Below are 20,592 nucleotides of genomic sequence, written 5' to 3' on the forward strand. Positions count from 1 at the left end.
ATAATCAGACAATGTTTTAATACAATTTATATTTTAATACCGTTTTCTTAACTTAGAAAAATTAACTGATCTTCAAATTTGGAAACTGAAGATTTGCTCTGTTTTTCTTCTGTGTCTTGGTATATTTTATAGCAAATCGGAAGCCAGTCGATTGATTTTGAAATAGGTAAATATGTCATTTTGAAGTTATGTTGTGTAAACTTTGAGTTGAGTGAAGGATTTTCTACTGTTATTTGGTGACATTGTTGCTTTAAAAATTAGAAAAATTAGTTGCCATGTTGCTGAGTTCAAAAAGGTCTGTATATTTTGCAAAATAATCATCTGCTATTGAATAGTATAATTTAATTTTAGAGTATTAATGTCTGCAACATAGTATGAACTGTTGATTTCAGTGACATCTATGAAATATTAAAATATAAAAACTCTTCATGGGTTACGTTAAACAAGATGGGTTGTATTAAAGTCTTTTTGTTTTAATTGGATAGTTAGACTATAGCTCTTCAGAAGAGGGTTCCCAAGAGTGAAGTGTTTTCAAAGTAAGAATATATAAAAATGAAATATAAGGTTTTAGTCATAGCCTTACCCTTTAATTCATGGCAAATAAAATTTATCTTTCAGACTGCATATGGCTACATCTTGTTTTTTCATATTACATCTACAAGAGGGGACAAGTACCTTTATGAACCAGTGTATCCCAAGTAAGTCTGTTGTCTTTCATTCTTTTAACAATTGACTTGCATACTTTATATTCATAAAAAACATCCCAGTTTTGCATTGTCTGAAGTGAATAAAATAAAGCCAAGTCAGTATTTTAAAAATAGTATGTCAAAAATTGCCAGGTCTCCTCTAACTATCATTACTTGAATAAAGAATTCTGTAACTAAGTAATTAGTTACTTGGGAATCTTGGGTGAATGTACTGTATCTCTTCTTGGACATTCAGGATCACTACTAATATAGTCTAGCATTCTCCAGGTCTTGTTAGGGGGGAGCTAAAACATCAGGAGGGAAAGAAATGAAATGTCAATATAAGTTACTGACACTCCTGTAGTGTTTTATACATGCAGAGAAAAAAAGTGTACCCCAAGCAGGGGTTACCTCTTGGTTAGAACTTGATCTTTAAGCCATGTTGTTGTGTATGTTTTGCATTTTTTTTCCTTAACATTTTTGCTTTACTTTTGGAATAAAAGAACATTTTATTGAAAGAACTTTTGAAATAAAAGAACATCTTAATTTTAAAGCAAAAGATCAAACCATTAAAGCTGGATGAATATATAAGTGAATACTTACCACTCTTCTAGATGGTAGGAGATGGCCAGAATTTATTAGGTATATAAGAAATTAGACAGAAAATACATTTTAATGTATGAAAGTTTAAATTTCTCAAAATTAACAGGAAAAAAACAACAGCGTTAAAAGTAACAAACTGGAGGAAGTTTTTTCAGTAAATAGGGCCGAGGCTTTCTATCTTTATATTTTCATAAAATATTATAGTTTATGTAATTTTATGTATAAAAATGTATCTTATATTTTAAGGAGACAAATTGCTAAGAAACCCAAAGATTTCAAAAGATAAATAGGTAAAAGTAATAAGAGGAAATATAACTAACAAACACAAAAGAAACTTGTGTTAATTAGCAGCTCAAACTAAATACTAGTAACTCAAAACATTAAAAACAAATCTTTTAGAAACATACAGTTTTAATATGTAAAGATAGTTTTTGGTTTTTTAAAAATTACTGCTCTGCCAGTAGAGGAATAGTAAAATGTGTTCTTAGAAGCTTCTGATAGTAGATCTACGCAAAAGTGTGATAATAGAGTTTTGGTGTGGAAGGTAACTGTGGTACATTCTTCTCAAATAATATATAATCATTAAATGTAATATTTCAAAACATTTATAAACTTGGGAACCTGATCATATTACGCTGAGTAGAGAAACGAGTCACATAAAATTATACATGTAATGTGACTGCAACTTTGCAAAACAAAACAAAAAGTATCTTAAAAAAAGCTAGAGCAATATATGTGTATAGTAATTGCTCCTAAATGGTAGAACTTTAGTGAGTTTTCAGCTTCTTTCAGCTTTTGAATTTTCCAAGAGTTTTGATTTACGTACAGTATATTCATTATGGTTTAAAAGTGTCAATGTATTTGAAAAATGTATAAACAAGGCAAGATTTTATTTAAAAAATTGTGTTATGAAAGTTGGTCAATACTGGTTAAAATTCTTGAGAATACACTTTGGGAGATGGAAATGTAGGCCATGTAGAATGTAACTCAGATCCCTTTAGCATAGATTTTAAGGAACTATCTATGTTTCTGATTCCATAAGCCATCTATTTTTGTACTATTGTATTAGTTGAGGTGTAAGTTGACTTTTGGAAATCTTTTTGTAAAGTACAGAAATTCTTTAAATGATGGAATTTAATTTGATTTTTTCAATAAAAAATTTTAATGCAAAAACTCTTTTGGTATATAAATTGTGCTGCTGTTTAACGTGTTATGGATATTTTGATAGGATGTATTTAGAAATTTTAAATGCAGTTTTATGGGTAATATAAAACTTACTTTTTCATTCTAAGTGATAATTCTGTGAGCCTTTTGAAGAACTGTTGTAATTAGTGTCTTTAATTTCATTTACTTGTGCATTTTGAACTAGCACATTTAAACCCATTTTCTTGCTTGATGTAGACATGCTCCTATAATTACTTGATTTATACTAGTATAGATGGGCAGGGTAGGGAGATAACATCTGTCGACACAATGAAAAATACCATTTCCATTATTTCAAGTCACTACCACGATTTCATATGTTTACAGTGATTTGGAATAGTGTTTTGAGACTCCCTTTTCGTGTTGCAGAGAATTTAAAAAGAGTTGCTTACCTTCTGATTTTAAGACTGTAGAGGACGCCCCTTAACTGAGTAGTAGTTCTGATAGTGCGTGAACTTTGCTGCATTTGACAGTATATAGGCTAGAGGACTAAACAAAATACATTGTGTGTTTTAAAAGTGTGGGCTTTCTTCCACTGTCTTGACGATCATGGGTTTCACTCTGTGGCTCGGGAAAGTGTGTCCTGCCCTAGTGGCATGAGGAGTGCATTGCCTTCGTCAAAGGGCGAGGTTTTGGCGTCCTGTAGACCTGGTATTGGGCGTCCACTCCTTCTCTTTTCAGCTGTGCAGCTTCTGTCAAATTACTTAATACCTCCCAAACCGGAGTTTCCTCATCTGTACAGTGAGACAACCGTAGTGATTATTTCATAGGATTACATGAGATCATGTGTATTAAGTGCTCATGTAACTGCCTAGTTTGTGGGAAAATTAATAAAGGACAGCTGCTGCTGTTAATACTATTTTTAAATACTTTTTCCTTCACCAAATTTTTACTGTGTTTCTAATATTTTAAGTGATTCTGTCCGAATAAATATATAAAAAGTGATTTAATGTGTAAATCATATTTTATATGTATATGTTAAGTGATTTTTAGTTTTTTAATATTTGACTTGATAATGTACTTGTTTCCCAGTTTAACTTCTAGTAATTGCTATATAAAATCCAACAAAATATCTTATAGGGAAACAGTTTTGCAGAGCAAATTAGAATCTCCTTGTATATTTTAGTGCCAGGCTACTGTACCCTGGTTAGTTTCTTAGATTTCCTGTAGAACCTATTTATAAAATGGGAATAAGAATATTTGTTTCTTCAGTTTGTTTGGAGGAATATAGGAGTTCATGTTTTTAAAACTTGGAAAGTGATTCATACATGGATTTGAGGAGAGTTTAAAAAAAATGTTTAGTTTCGACAGTGTATCATCATCGCCATCTGTGCCATTGTAAGCTCTGTCAAGACAGTATTCGAAGCACTTTTTCTAACTAATTTAATCCTTGTAACAACCCTGTTGAGGTAGTTAGGTACAGTTACCGCAGCACAGAGAGGCTAAGTAACTGACCAGTCGATAGTCACTAGTAAGTGGCATGGCCATGATTCAGACGTAAGTGTTTAGCTTATAGGGTATTACTCTTTTTTTTTTTTTTTTTTTAGTTTATTTATTGACACTGTTGGGGGAGGGCAGAGAAAAACCCAAGCAGGCTCTGCACTGTCAGTGTGGAGCCCAACGCGGGGCTAGAATCCACAAATGCATGAGATTATGACCTGAGCCAAAAATGAAGTCAGATGCTGGACCGACTGAGCCACCCAGGTGCCCCAATTGTATATTACTCTTAACGACCAATACTTTACTGCCTCAACCTTATTTATGCCCATCTAGTCATCTGTTAGTTTGGGGTTTATTTGAGGAGTAGGGAGTCAAAAATAGGACAAAGGATCTGGAGTGATTTATATGTAATAGTTCTTAAGAATAGAGGCAGTGTGGGGCACCTGGGTGGCTCAGTTGGTTAAGCATCCAACTTCGGCTCAGGTCATGATCTCACAGTCTGTGAGTTTGAGCCCTGCATCGGGCTCAGTGCTGATAGCTCAGAGCCTGGAGCCTGCTTTGGATTCTGTGTCTCCCTCTCTGACCCTCCCCCGATCACGCTCTGTCTCTCTCTGTCTCAAAAATAAACATTAAAAAAAATTAAAAAAAAAAAAAAAAAGAATAGAGGCAGTGTAATTGAGGCCAGTAGTTGTATTCTGTTCGGTTATGGAAACACTGTTATCCCTTGTTTCTCTTCTGTAAATTTTATGAGTTCATCACATGAGTTTTTCTAGAGTATCTCCGCTTCTCTGTATTGTGTGACAGCATCTTGACCTTAGACTGCATGTCTTTTTCCATTATGCTCCAGCTGAGAACAGGTCAGATATCCCCATCATCTTTTGTAGTTTCCACCTAGTGTGTCCAGCATCCTTCCTGTCGATGTTGGGAGTCCACTTTCAACAGTGGTGGCATCCTTATCAAATGACTCTTTATCCTCAGAGGTCATTAATTTCTTTGATTAATAAGTTTCACCTCTTATATCTTTTGTGCCTTTGTACATTTCATTCTGTATTAAAATGTCCTTTCATGTGAGCTATACAGACCAGTGGATGGACTTGTCCACTAAAGGTCATCTTGGCTTTTTCTTTCATGTCTTGGAACTGGCACTGAAAGTAATGGAAGAAACTGTGCCAGGGAGAAATCAGAAATAACTTGTGTTTCGCTGGAGTCAATGTGTTCACTTGTTTATGTTTAAATATGAGTTTAGTAGATCTTAAAACTGTGAATCATATTTAATTTTATCATAATGAAAATCATTTAAATATGTCATCATAATGTATACTTTGTTGAGAGTAGAGATTTTTTTCTTTTATTCTGTCTTTCCACTCTGTCAACCTTTTTTGTCAGAGACCAGCCTTCCTGAGGACAAAGTTTTATTAAAAAAAAAAAAAAAAAAAAAAAAAAAATATATATATATATATATATATATATATATATATATATTCTAAAATTCAGTAAATTTAATTATATTTTTTTTAAATTTTTTTTTTTAACGTTTTTTTATTTTTGAGACAGAGAGAGACCGAGCATGAACGGGGGAGGGTCAGAGAGAGGGAGACACAGAATCTGAAACAGGCTCCAGGCTCGAGCTGTCAGCACAGAGCCCGATGCGGGGCTTGAACTTACGGACCGCGAGATCGTGACCTGAGCCGAAGTCGGCCGCTTAACTGACTGAGCCACCCAGGCGCCCCAGTAAATTTAATTATATTAAAGCTATACGGATTATCTTCACCGGAAAAAACCTCCAAAACAACTATTAAAACTCAACCTCTCGTTTCCTTTTCCTCACCCCCAACATAGTTTATCAGATTTCAGACTTTTTACCAGCTGACTTAAAGAAGTAGTGTCAGGTGGGAAGCAAGTAGGGAATAGCTCTTTAAAGTTCTCATTTTCTTTCTTTTAAAAAAAATTTTTTTTAAGTTTATTTTTGAGAGCGTGAGCGGGGGAGGGGCAGAGAGAGAGAGGGAGACACAGAATTCGAAGGGGGCTCCAGGCTCCAAGCTGTCAGCACAGAGACCCATGTGGGGCTCGAACTCATGAACTCTGAGCTCAGGACCTGAGCCAAAGTCGGATGCTTAACTGACCGAGCCATCCAGGTGCCCCGAGGTTCGCATTTTCTAATTTAAACATGACCTGCTCTTTCAAAAATCCTGTAACATTTAAGGGACAGAAATTTTAGTGAAATTACATCACATTTAGAAGAGAAAAGGTCTGGATTACAGATGTGAAAAGTTTCCCCCAACATTTTACTAATAAAATTTTAGTGTTTTCTGGAAAATAAACTTTATCTGCTTTTTTCCCTTAAGGTTTTATAGAATTAGAGTATTCTTTCTAACAGTGTACCTTGTTCTAAATTAATTTTGTAAACTTGAAAAGTATGTTAGTTATCCTAATATTTTTTATTCCCTTTGATCTTCTCAAAATATTACATGTGTCATTTGATTTCAGTATGTATATATTCTGTAAATGTACATATGTATTGAACTTTATATATTTTATGTGTTAGCTTACATCATAACTGCATGAACACTTATAACATTGATGGCGATGTAACTGTATAAATTCTGGGCACTGAAAACTACTCCCCTGTTGGCCACACCTACCTTTAGTCCACTGAAATCCCAATTCCTATGTAATGTCTGTTCATTCGCTATTTTCTTGGTGCGCCTCCCTGACTATGTGTTTTACTTATCAAAACTGTATCACCTTGTTTAGAAGCTCAAGTCAAACATAATATCATATAAAGCTTTTCTCTCAACTCTCCTGTCCTCCCTCATACCCAAGAAATAGCTGATCCCTCATGTACAGTCCCATCATGCTTAAAAAAAAAAACAACAAAAAACAATGAAAAGTGAAATTGTGAACCTTGTCTGCTTCTTTTTAGTTTCCATTCCCAGTTTACCCTGCAGTTATAGCTTTATATCTCCCGAGTAAATAAATACCTGGGAGTAGAATTGCTGGGTCGTATCACATGTCTGTTGATTTTAGATCAGATGATGGAAACTGTGCAACATTATCGAGTGTCTGAGTTTTCTTTTCCTTAAGGAATGTTGAGATTTTGTGTTTTGAGTGGCTGTTAAATTGTAGATCACCTTGAACTTTTTGAAGTCTGTTTGTATGATTTTAGGGTGGGTTCAACCTTTACTGTAGGCTAGCTGAGCCCTTCTGAGCTCTCTATTGAATGATCTGGTCCTAAACAAGGTGTATTCTCCCTGGGTGGTCAGAACTGGAATGTCTCCCAGCCCTGTATGAACTTTACAGCTTAAAACCCTGCCAGTTATTCTTTGGCGGGTTTGTGGGGTCTCACCATATATGTACACACAGCTTAGTATTCATGCAGACTCCAGGGGAACCTGGAAGGTTTCTAGAGCTCTTTCTCTGTATCTTCTGCCTCTGATACTCCTCCACAAATGGTCACTTATAGTTTCCTGAACTTTAATCTTTTTTTCCTCAACGTACTGAGAGTGCCAAACTATGTTTGGGTTCTCCCGTCCTACATGGTAGTCTGAAAAGTGACTTCTATCAGAAAACTTTGTTTTTCTTCAGTCAGGATCACAGTCCTGTGCTGCCCATTCACAAGTGTCTGACTATAGTTGTTGCATAAATTTTGGCCAGGGTTTTGCCCATCAGTCAGCTTGAACAGTTTTCCATCTTTTTTCACTGGAGTGTGTTTTAGCACATCCAAGATAATCATTATTTCACCCAGAAATACTTTCATTGTTGATACTCTAGTAAACAATTGTGTTGACTACAAATGATCAAGTACGAGGCATGGAGTTTGAGAAAAGAAACCTTTCTGGGCCTTTCTGTAACTAATTGGAGAACCAAAGCCTCTTGGTGCCAGAATTCACCACCTAGAATTGCCAGAAGTCCCTAGATTAAGCATAGCACATTCCAGAATCATTTTAAGATACAAAAAATCTGAGTTGCTAAGGAAGTAGGTCTTACAAGTTCTCATCATAAATTGATGGTTGTTAACTAATGTTGTGGTAATCATTTTATTATCTATCTATCTATCTATCTATCTATCTATATCTATATATATCTATATCTATATCAAATCATGTTTTATCGCTTAATATCATAGTGTTCTATGCCAGTTATACCTTACTAAAATCAGAGGAAAAAAGATTTGAAAATCTGGAATGAGATCTTCATTATCATTATCAAACATTTATTATATGCCTCCTATTTGTATAGGGTGCTAAGGAGGGATAAGCTAGCTGCTCATGAAGAGAGAACTGTTTAAAGGTAATGGTGATAAAAAGCAGATGCCAAGTGAACGAATGATTCCCCAAAGTGGTACTAGCAGCTAGGGGAATGTGCTAGGTTGTCAGGGGAAGTTTTGCTTGCAGGACTCGAGCTATATTTGTGAGGAAAGCCCAGACTTAGGTTAGTTACCTTGACAGGAGAAATAGTGCATGATCAGCTGTACTCCTGAAGTTCCTGTCCATCCTCTCCACCTCCCAGATCCATTCGGTTATCTACCACATTAGTATTTTCTTCAGCTGGCCTTGAATGTATTTGAGATGTCCTACACAGCAGAGGCTGTTGCAATAAATGCCTGCTGAATTTAATTGTGTGGTGGCAGTTTTCTGTGTCACCTTGTTTAGCCCTCCAAAGCACAGTTGACATAAATTAGAGGCAATTTTTTTTCTTTTACGACATCCTTTGTAATTTTTATGACCTATTTCTGAGTACTGTAGTTTGAGTTTTGATTTTTGTCAGTTTGATGGGAATCTGCTTCCTCAAGGCTGTGGGAAGTTTGATTAATAGTTGACCTACCCTATGGAAGTTTTATTGCCCCGTGGGGGCTGCTTGTTGACAAGAATGCCTTACATTCATTAGAATGGAGAGCTGAGAAACTGTACTTTTAATTAATGAAAAATATGTTAGTAAAACAAAACTCTGGAATGGGCTTGATTTCATTTTTCCTACTTTTTTAAATGATACTGGACTTGATGTTACTACTTGAGCTAAAGATACAGCAGTTGAGAGATGTAGAGAAGAGAATCCATTTTAAATTAGAGATACCTGGGTTGTATCTAGTCTCTCCTTTTCACAGTCACTTTAGAAAAGCTGCTTTTCAAGTCCCTTTTTATGCTTTTGTGTGTATAAAATGAGAAAAACAAGTGAGCGTGTTCTTTTTTTTTAAAAAAAAATTTTTTTTTCAACGTTTTTTATTTATTTTTGGACAGAGAGAGACACAGCATGAACGGGGGAGGGGCAGAGAGAGAGAGGGAGACACAGAATCGGAAACAGGCTCCAGGCTCCGAGCCGTCAGCCCAGAGCCCGACGCGGGGCTCGAACTCACGGACCGCGAGATCGTGACCTGGCTGAAGTCGGACGCTTAACCGACTGCGCCACCCAGGCGCCCCGTGAGCGTGTTCTTAATAAGTTGCTGTTGTTATTGTTATCTAGGCTTCTGAATTATTAAACATAATCTGCCTCTACTGGATATTATGTCCAGAGAAGTAGGGGATTTAAGTTCACTAAATATGTGGATTCTCTTGTAATCTGTTTTATTTCTCCAAATCCAGTAGTGATGTCCCCACCTTAACTTCTGATTTTAGTAATAAGTCATCTTTTTTTCTTAGTTTTTTTCAACTTTATTAGTTTCTGAAGAACTGATTTGCTTTCATTGATTTTTTTTTTTCCTCTGTTCTCTATTTTGCTCATATCCAGTCTTTATTATCTCCTTCTTTCTGTTGGTTTTGAGTTTAGTTTGCTCCTTTTTCTAGTTTCTTAAGGTGTAAAATTAGGTTATAGATTTGAGATCTTTCTTCCTATTCAGTGTAAGCATTTTAGCTGTAAATCTTCCTATAAGCACTGCATTTACTTTATCCCATGATGTTGTGTCTTCATTTTCCTCAGTCTCAAAGTATTTTCTAATTTCCCTTTGGGTTTTCTCTGACCTGTTGGTTAAGTGATGTTTAATTTCCACATTTGTGAATTTTCTAGTTTGCCTTTTATGATTGACGTCTAATTTTACTAAATTGTAGTGAGATAAGATACTTTGTATGATTTCAGTCTTTTGAAATTCACTGAGATATTTTTCTGTCCAGATAGATGTTCTGTCCTGGAGAATGTTCCTGTGCATTTGAGAAAGAACATGTATTGTGCTGCTGCTGGGTGGAGTATTCGTATTTATTTTAGGTCTAAATGGTGTATAGTGTTTAGATTCTTTCTTTCCCTTCTGAACTTCTGTCTGGTTCTCTCAGTGACGGAAGTAGGATATTGAAATTCCCAGCTGTTATGATAGAATTGTTTCTCCCTTCAGTTTGGCCAGTATTTGCTTCATATATTTGTGGTGTATCTGTAATTGTGGTACTCTTCTGGCTGAATTGACCCTTTTATTACATGTACAGATCTTCCTTGACCTAAATGGGATTTTACCCCAGTAAATCCATTGCAAATTGAAAATATTAAGTTGGAAATGCATTTAGTTTACCAAACATCAAAGTTTAGCTCATCCTACCTTAAATGTGCTCAGAACACTTACATGAGCCTACAGTTGGGCAAAATCATGTAACAGAGAGCATATTTTATAATAAAGTGTTGAATAGCTCATGTAATTTATCGAATACTGTACTGAAAGTGAAAAGCAGAATGGTTGTACAGGTACAGGATATTTTTTTTAAAGTTTATTTATTTTGAGAGAGAGAGAGCACAAGTGGAAAGGAACAGAGAGAGAGGGAAGGAGAGAATCCCAAGCAGGCTGCTTACTCAGGCAGGAATTGATCTCACAACTGCAAGATTATGACCTGAGCCAAAATCCAGAGTCTGTTGCTTAACTGACTGAGCCACCCAGGTTCCCCAGGTACAGAATTTTTGTAAGTGTATCAGTTGTTTACCCTTGGGATCTCCTGGCTGATTGGGAGCTGTGCTTCCTGCCTCTGTCCAACATCACAAGATTATCATACTGTATCTCTAGCCTGGAGAAAGATCAGATTTGAAGTAAGGTTTCTACTGAATGCGTAGCACTTTCACATCATTGTAAAGTTGGAAAAACGTTAAGTCATTTTAAGTTGAGAATTGTCTGTAATGTCCTTCGTCTTCTTATTAACACCTTGCTGTGTTTAATTGCTGGTTGTATGGAAGATCTCTTTCCATCCTTTCAGGGTCTTTGGATCTAAAGTAAGTCTCTTATAGAAAACTTTGAAATGGAATCATATTCTTAAAAAATCCATTCTGACAGTGTTTGCCTTTAATTGGAGTGTTTAATTGAGTGATATTTAAAGTGATTACTGATAAAGAAGGACTTCTGCCATTTCGCTGTTAGTTTTCTGTGTGGCATATCTTTTTGTCCCTCAGTTCTTCCATTAACACCTTCTTTTGTGTTTGACTTTTTGTGATGTACCATTCTGATTCCTTTCTCATTTCATTTTCTGTATGTTATTTTCTTAGTGGTTGCCTTGAGGAGTGCATTTTAACATCTTATACTCACAACAACCTGAATGCATTAAAAAACAATTGAGCTTCAATAGTATATAAAAAGTATGTTCCTGTACATATCTGTCCCTCCCTTTTTATGTTCTTATTGTGACACATTACATCCTCATACATTGTGTGCCCAACACATAGCTTTATAATGACTATTTCAGGCATTAGTCTTTTAAATCACGTAGGTAAAAAGGTGGATTTTTGAACCAAAAATATAGCACTGCTGGCTTTATATTTACTTGTGTAGCTACCTTTATCATTTTTCTTTTATTTCTTTGTAAGACTGGATTATTCTCTATTGTCTTTCTGTTTCTTCACAAAGGACTCCTTTTAGGGGTTCTGGTAGTTAAGGTCTACTTGCAACAGATTCTCTCAACTTTCATTGATTTGGAAATCTCTTAATTTCTCCTTTATTTTTGAAGGATAATTTTTCTGGGTATAGAATTCTTGGTTGACGTTTTTTCTTTCGGCACTTGAGATATGTCATCCCACTGCCTCTGGCCTCCATGGTTTTTGATGAGAAATTGGCTGCTAATCTTACTGAGGATCCCTTGTTGTATATGATATGTCACTTTTCCTGCAGCTCTCAAGACTCTGTCTTTCGGTAGTTTGAATATAATGTATCATGGTATGAATCTTTTAAAATTCTATTTGGAATTTTCTGACCTTAAGTGGATGGTTAGATTTATGTCTTTATCAGATTAGGGACATTTTCAACCATTATTTGTTATTTTTTCTGCTTCCTTCTCTTGCCTTGCCTTTGGGACTCTTCACTGTACATGTTGTTATGCATGGTAGAGTTCCACAAGTCTCTTAAACTGTGCTCCTTTTTCTTTGTTCTTTTTTCTTTCTCCTTCTCAGACTATACATTTAATAAAGTCACATATGAACAATGATCATAGACTATTAATTTGCTGCGTTTTAGTGGACCGCAGTCTATTAGTTATTTGATGTAGTATACTCTATGCATTGACATAGGCCATGTCCCTGTGGTAGAGGATAAAATAGCATTGCGTACCAATTTTGGCACTTAAAGTGTCTGCCTAGAAGTGCACTAGTAACTCCCCCTTGTGGTTTACAGGCCAGAGTCAATCACATGACCATACCTATTTTAAGTGCCCAGGAATGAAGAATAGAATATTTCCCAGTAGCTTGAATGCCATCCAGGAATGTGTACAATGCAGTTGTACCTGTCTCTGACAAGCCTCTATTACTAAGCAGAGATGACAATTCTCAGTATGCTTTTATTATCTCCTTTTAAAAAAGGCTATGATAAAGCTGTCTGAAAAGACATTTCTGCTGCCACTGTCCCAAGTCCTTCCTTGTGTCCTTTTCTTTTTTAATTTTTTTACTGTTTATTTATTTTTGAGAGAGAGGCAGAGTGCAAATAGGGGAGGGGCAGAGAGAGAGGGAGACACAGAATCCGAAGCAGGCTCCAAGCTGTCAGCACAGAGCCTCACGTGGGACTCGAACCCACAAACCACAAGATCATGACCTGAGCCGAAGTCAGATGCTTAACTGATTGAGCCACCAGATGCCCCATTCCTTGTGTACTCTTACTGACAGCCTCCTAATTAATCTACAGATTCCACTCCCTCTCCCCACTCCATCCGCAGTCCATTCTTGAGCATCCATTCTCATATTTTTTTCTGCAAAGGTTTTTGTTAGTCTCCTTAATTCTCTAGTAGTTGTCAGTGTCCTAGGATCTGGAATTGAAGCCACAGGCTCACTCCTTTACTTACCAGCTCTGTGACCATGAGCAAAAGCTTTAGTTTCTTTTCTGGAAAAAGGGGGAAAATGATGCCTGTCTCAAAGGATTATTAACATGTGGCATTTGAGATAATGTGTGCAGAACATTTTGTACACTCATGCATAGTAAATGCTCGATTTATTGCTATTTTTCCTGACATTCAGTGCTCTATATCATCTAGTGGTATTGTTCCAGCTTCATCTTCTTTTTTTTTTTTTTTTTTTTAAATTTTTTTTCAACATTTTTTATTTATTTTTGGGACAGAGAGAGACAGAGCATGAACGGGGGAGGGGCAGAGAGAGAGGGAGACACAGAATCGGAAACAGGCTCCAGGCTCCGAGCCATCAGCCCAGAGCCCGACGCGGGGCTCGAACTCACGGACCGCGAGATCGTGACCTGGCTGAAGTCAGACGCTTAACCGACTGCGCCACCCAGGCGCCCCTCCAGCTTCATCTTCTATGATTCCCTTCCAAAAGTCTGATACTGTACACTCAAATTATTGTTGAACTACAAGTAATAGTATTTTTTATCAGAAATTTAGTTTTTTTATTAATATAATTTTTAACACTTTTTACTTAATTTTGAAGAACATATAGAAACTTCTGTGTGAAATATATCTCTAATTTTATAATGGCAGTCATTGAGGACTCAGGATTTGCTTAAATTTGCTTTAAAGTTCTTATAATACTTCAGCTCTCTAATGAATGAGAGTATTTGCATAAAGGAAAATAGAGGGCTTCCAGTTTGAAGACGGTAGTAAGGTTTTTTTCAACCTTTCTTTTGCAAGTAACCAACAAAAGAACAAGTTGAAGTGCAGTTTTTGTCTTTAATGACAGTTAGAGGCATCTTTAACCCTTGAGCTAACGATTGGATGAGAAAGAATAAATGACTAAGGAAGAATATGAAACCCAAGAGCCTAAGGTTAGTTAATAATACTGATAAGAAGCAGCTTGTTTGAGTCCCATAAATACAGAGAACAAACTAATGGTTACCAAATGGGGGTGGTGTTGAGGGGATAGGCAAAATGGGGCAAGGGGAGTGGCGGGAACAGGCTTCCAGTTATGGAATGAGTAAGTCACGGAGATAAAACTTAGAGCCTGGGAATATAGTAAGTGGCATTGTGATAGCATCGTATGGTGACAGATGGCAGTCACACTTGGGGTGTGCATGGCATAATACATAGACCTACTGAATCACTCTTGTACACCTGAAACTAATGAAACATTGTGTATCAACTAAACTTCAATCTAAAAAAAAATAGAAGAAAAAAGAAGAAAAAGAAAACCAACTTGTTTGATCTTCAAAACCGTGGAAAGACCCAGGAATTAGATGTAGTAGTACCATAGAATATAGGAGTGAACCAGGGGCCATAAACAGGGGGGTTGTTTTAAAAAATTGAATCAGGAGTGAGGAATTTTATGTTTCCGCATCACAAGTGACAGGAAGTATATTGTCTGATAAGCCAGAGGGATTCCAGACACAGAGTAGGGCAAGGGTGAGCTGCTAAACCAAAGATGGGGATTAAACGAAAGTTGTCACACTGAACATTAGGATGGCGAGCCTTTGTCCCCTGCTTGGCTCTAGACTTCGAGCTTCTATGCTTGACACCCCAGGCGGCCTTGAGGGATCCTTCCTGGGAAAATTAAATCACTCCAGAAAGATGACCGAAAAGGCCCTGATATTTGAAGATCTCAACAAAAATGCCAGCTGGCCTCTACCAGTTGAAAAGCCCAACTTGAACACACAGAACTTGTAATCAGAGCTGGTAATTTTTCTTGTTAACCTGTTGAACACATAATGGACACACCTAGGAATTGTTAGGCATCTTAGAGCTTCCAGTGTAAAAGAGAGAGACACAACAGAAAAAAGGAAACTAAAAGGAAATAGACAATAGGGAACAAAAACGCTTTGAGGAAATGAAAATTCGCAACCTCAGACAGGTGTAATCTAATTAAAAGAAGAAAACTGGTGTGCAAGAACAAAGGGGAGGTGGGCGACAGTGTTTCTGGGATGAAATTTCAAAAGCAGAAATTTCAAATTCAATGAAGCTTTGGAAGAAACGGTTGAGGAGCTCTCCAGGTGAGAGGGGAAGTAAGGAGAATTAGAGGTTCATATGAGGTCCAGTATCTAATCTTGTAGGAGCTCCAGAAAGAGAAGACAGAAGTGGGAATCTTATTAGTATGTTAAGGAAACAAAACATGTAAATTTCCCAGACCTAAACTAAAGACTGTTTGTTAGTAGCTTGTTTGGTGCAAACAATGATAAGTCCACATACTTGTTAAAAAAGTACACTGTTCTCAAATTTTATAACTCCCTGGAAATCAAAGGAAGGACACTCCTAAGAACTTCCTGATGGGGAAAAACAGATCAAAAATAGTCTTTGAACAAGAATGTCATTGAACTTGACAACCACACATTAGAGTCTAAAAAACATTGGCAGAAAGCCTTTAAAATGCTGAAAGAAAGAAATCCATTTGAGCTCTTGTTAAGGAATTTGTCAGTATAACAGTCTAATGGTAAACTCTGAACCCATCTCCCACATTCACAAGTTATCATTATCTCTCAGGTTATCATACTTATGTATGCTTTGAGTATTTTGGAGCATATTTCAGATACTGTGTCATTTCAACCTCAAATAGTTTTATCAGCAACAAGTAGACATTTTAAAGAAACAATGCTGTAATACTATTATATCTAACAAAATTAGTAATTTATTAATATCAGTCTCCATTTTAATGCAGAGCTATCTTTTTAGGAATCTGTTCAAACCAGGATCTATTGCATTTGGTGGATATGTGTTGTTTGTACTTTTTACCTGCCTACTGGTGTATGCACTTACTAATTTTGTTCCCTGCATCTGTTATTTTGATAGGGATCACAAAATTGTGATTAAAAAAATTTTTTTTTAATGTTTATTTATGTTTGAGAGAGATAGTGCACAAGCGTGGGAGCGACAGAGAGAGAGGGAGACACAGAATCTGAAGCAGGCTCCAGGCTCTGAGCTGTCAGCACAGAGCCCGGTGTGGGGCTAGAATCATGACCCATGAGATCATGACCTGAGCCGAAGTCGGATGCTTAACCAACTGAGCCACCCAGACACACCCCCAAAATTGTGATTTTTAAAAAACTCTACCATTTGTGCTGCATTCTGTAGCTGTTATTATATAAAGAAAAACTTTATTTCATTATCTATTTGATGTTTACCCTGAAGTATAGTCTACAAGAAGAAAGAATAGATGGTTGATTCTTTCCCTTTTCTTATAGTAACCAGTTGTGTCCTAAGAACTTCCAGACACAACCAACTAATGAGTGCTTTTCGTCTTGTTGTAAATGCAGGGGTTTTTTACATTTTTGAGTTTTAACCAATTGCAGTCATTCTTTTTGATCAGATTGTCACATCGTTAGCCTGTCAGAGAGCCCGTAAAAATGGTGTTATTTAAATGGCATCCTTGCTTGTCAGATCCAAGGCTCATCTTAGCAATTCTTTGCCCCTGGCTTGGAGTAAGTCAACTCTCCGAAGACCTTTGACTTCTTTCTGTGCAAAATAATATTTTGAAGACTGACTTGATGCTGATTGTTATTGGTTATACTTGCTTTTAGGACTTTTTAGTGCACAGAGATAAAAAGTAAATTTTAGAAAGAGGAAAAGATACTGTGAGTTAATACTGATATTGTTAATTCAAATTAAAGATTAAGATAAAAGTTAAAAGTTTTTAAAAGCTTTAAAATTTTTTAAAGTTTTAAAAGTTACAGTTTCACTTCTCTAGTTTTATGTTTGTATATTTTCTCTTATTGATAATCTTGGTTCCTAATAATGTAAACATAATCACTTACTTGATTTATCCTTTTGTATACAGAGTGACTCCAAAATAATAACCACTATTATTATAACAGTATTATTACTGAATACAATTTGATTTTTGTCCGTAGGAAGTTTCCCATTAAGGATGCACAAACTACTGTGTTTCAAAGTTACTTGAAATAATTCTTATTTGTGCTGCTAGCTTGATGTACAGTTAGGTTCGTTTCTTTTCTGTTTTTAGAGATTGGTTATTGCCGATTTTAATTTTAATTTGGTTTATTACATAAAATATTTTCATGTCCCAAAGTTTAAAAAAATGTGGCATTCTTTACCCTGTATTCTGTCTTCCCCCATAGATAACCATTTTCATTTTAGTTTTGGCTCTTCTTTCATTTTGGAATTTAGCACATGTGTATGAACATTTGTTATTTCCTTCCCTGTCGTATGAATGTAGCAGATTATATACATTGTTGTGCACCTTGATTTTTCTCACTTAACAACAGACCCCGGAGATCGTTCCAAGGAGTCTAGAGAGTTCTTCCACCTTTCCTTTTTTTTTGGGGGGTGGGGGTGGGGGGCTGCATAATATTTTATTCTTGTGATACATATTTTGATTGTAACAGTCTTTTGATGTAATAAATTGCTTTGCATGTGCGTCATCTTGTGTTGCAATATGCAGCCTAAAAATTTCTACCCAAATACCCATTCAAGTGTCAAAGACATATTGGACTTGAGAATTGCTCGGTTCCTCCACATAACACCTTTCCAGGAACCCACAAGAATATGTAACCCCAGTAAGAGGAATAAAAAAAATAAAGGCTCATAGGAAAGAAGCAAAGAAGTCATCAGGATGATGACAAAGGAAATTATCAGGATGATACTTTGCAATAGACTTAGTCACTATAGGGTATTGGGCACCAGGAGAGATGTGGGGCGGGGGGAGGAAATAATAGGTTATTGTGACAGGTTTGACCACATGGAAGACTATATTGAGAGTTATTTTTGTCAAAGCTGTTAAGGAGTCTGAGAAAACTTAGGTATAAGTTTAAAGAAGACCAAGTAAATGAAAGTATGCAGTAAAGTTCACTTCAGGAAAATTAACAAGCTATTTAAGTTAATACTTACATAGAACTGAATACTTCTTGACCCAGAAGTAAAGATTATTTAATCATCGTAATGAAAACATTTTTGTGTACTTAGGAGGATGGGGAAAAATGGAGAATAAGCATGGGAAGTTAGTAGATAATGTCTAAATAATGATGCTGAAGCAGCATGAATGTATTGTGGGAAAACATCCAGGTAATTAGAAGAAGGTAATAGCTAAAAACTGAAGCTGGTTGTGTCCTCACAAAAAAACAAAAACAAAAAAACCCTGTTTTTTCCCCTTTGTCATAAGCTTTCTAGCACTATTGGTTTAAATGGTGTGTATGTAGTACTTTGAAAAATAACTTTAAAACTAGACATATGTGGAGAATGTCTCAGGAGATGCATTATTGTGTGTGTGTGTGTGTGAGTGTGTGTGATTAGTAGTCCAGATAGGAGTTCTGTAAACTAATAACTCATGGTGTCTTTCTTAGTAGCTGTCACAGCAAGCATGTTAATTAAATCTGAACCTGTGTGGTGTAACATTAACCAGTTTAGCCATTCAGACGTACACAAGGAGTCAGATATTCCAGGTCATGGCAGTCACAGACCAGGGTAAAGTACCGCCAAGCTTCTATATGGAAAATAACTTAAAACCAGAAAGCAGAAAAAGTATCAATTTTCACCAAGCCAGGAACCTTAAAAGCTGTTGAATATTAGACTGTTTACACATAATTTTAATAGTGTAGGTGACTGAAGGGGGAGAAATGGCAGGCTCATTGTTGCCAAGGGTAAGTGATAGCTGGTAGCAAGAGAAGAGACAGCTATTAAATCCCAGCACAGGAATTGAGAAAGAATGGTCCCATGCATGCAGAGATAAAGATCCCAGAACTATCGTGGGTTCCTTTTGAGGGGTCGTGTGTGGCGGCTCAATTATGTTGCCATTGATCTAGTCACCTCTCGTGTAGCAGGGAGCTACCAGGTGTAGCCATTTTGCCATTTATTACCAAGTTTTATGGGAAACATTTCCTGTCGCATCCCTGAATTGACCTTAATTCTGATACATAACCCAAAGGACAGAGGAACGAGGATGTTGTGTGGCATAAGGTAAGATGAGGTGAGGATTTGGATCCCTTTGGACATGCAGTAGGTAGAAACGTGTATCTCCCAAACTCGCCCACCTCGGAAAGGGCCATCAGTCATTTTAAAATGTCTATTGGTTCTCTTGAGAATTTGCTTTGTTTTTTTCCTTTAGATTCTTTGCTCTTCTCCCCAACACTAGTTACATTGGTTAAACCCCTTTGTCTAACTGCTTACTCTGCTACAATGGAATTGAAGTCCATTTTTCATTTGAGAACTTCAGGGATTAATGCCTGATTTGTAAGTTTGATTGTGTTTACTCTGATTGGGTATAGATGAGTCACAGAGTGGAGGAGAATTCATATCTTTCTCTTTAATCCTGTATATTTGTATTTTTTTTTAGAGGAAGTCCACAAATGAAGGGGACACCCCATTTTAAGGAAGAACAGTGTGCTCCAGCATTAAATTTAGAAATGAAGAAAATACTGGATTTGCAAGCACCCATCATGAGGTATAGTACCTTGGTTAAATTTAGCATTTTGTGATGACAGTATACAATGTAGTTGATTAATCACATGATCAGTAAGAAAGTTTATTTCATTTTTTTCACTGAGAATAATTTTTTTTTTTAGCTCTAAATGCTTGATTAACCCCTAGATGGTACATTATTATACTTCAGTTATTTATTAAATATATAAAGCCCATAAATTGAGTATACCAACTATAATTTTTTTCAGAAATTTATCTTTTTTGGTAAGATCTAGAATTGTTTGAATGATACAGCATAGTTACTTGATACTGATAAAAATCACAGAAGTTGAGGAAAAGAGAAAGTGGCTTTGTTTCTAATACCTTCTCTTAAGTTTTTGGAAAATATTTATGTACTTGGAAGAAAGTTAAGCTTTCTGATCTAAGTATGAATAAAGGTTTTGTGTTAAGGCCAGAATTACCAAAATGTAAAAAATTATTTTATATCCATTGGCAGAAAATATAAGTGTATGTGTAATTTGGCCTTATTTCCTTAATTCATATTTGACATTCTAGTTGTCTGATGTGTGGGTCTTGTTAAAAGTACATTTTTTAACATAAAGTTTTCACTATAATGGTATTTTTTGTTTCTTTTTTAACAAAGAGTTCTTTTTAACTGAATTCAGAGTTAAAACTGGCCTTCAAGAACCTTTTGCTGTTATTGTGCCCAGACGTATACAATTATGAAATTATAACGGTGATATTCCAGCCTTCTTTGCATCAAAATGGCCAGTAGTCCTTATCTCTAATAAGATTTGCTTTAAAAAACGATAAGAAATATAAGCGAAAGAAGTATTGTAATTCCAAATTCATTTTGTTAGGAGTCATTAAAATCTTCTTGTCAAAATGTCTGCAAATAATTTCTTACGAAAATAAATATTGATAAATTAGATTATGTAAAAGTTAAAAAAAAACTGGGGGGAAAAATCCACCAT

The 20,592-nt window shown here is 35.9% G+C and overlaps 1 protein-coding gene across 4 annotated transcripts in view; it reads left to right on the plus strand.

Annotated features, from left to right (window-relative positions):
- The window catches only part of RIC1 (RIC1 homolog, RAB6A GEF complex partner 1), a 147,414-nt gene that overhangs the window by 70,953 nt on the left and 55,869 nt on the right, over positions 1-20,592 (plus strand). For 3 of the 4 annotated variants that reach the window (XR_009251896.1, XM_058695853.1, XM_058695855.1), the window contains exons 3-4: positions 619-698; positions 19,533-19,640. Coding sequence is in view for 3 of the 4 variants with exons in the window: in XM_058695853.1 (XP_058551836.1) it covers positions 619-698; positions 19,533-19,640 (188 nt within the window). In the remaining variant the exon portion in view is untranslated. The remainder of the gene's footprint in view (positions 1-618; positions 699-19,532; positions 19,641-20,592) is intronic. The other variant, XM_058695856.1, reaches the window with a different exon arrangement.

The sequence above is a fragment of the Neofelis nebulosa genome, chromosome 12, assembly GCF_028018385.1.
Source record: "Neofelis nebulosa isolate mNeoNeb1 chromosome 12, mNeoNeb1.pri, whole genome shotgun sequence".
NCBI classification, from domain to species: Eukaryota; Metazoa; Chordata; class Mammalia; order Carnivora; family Felidae; genus Neofelis; species Neofelis nebulosa.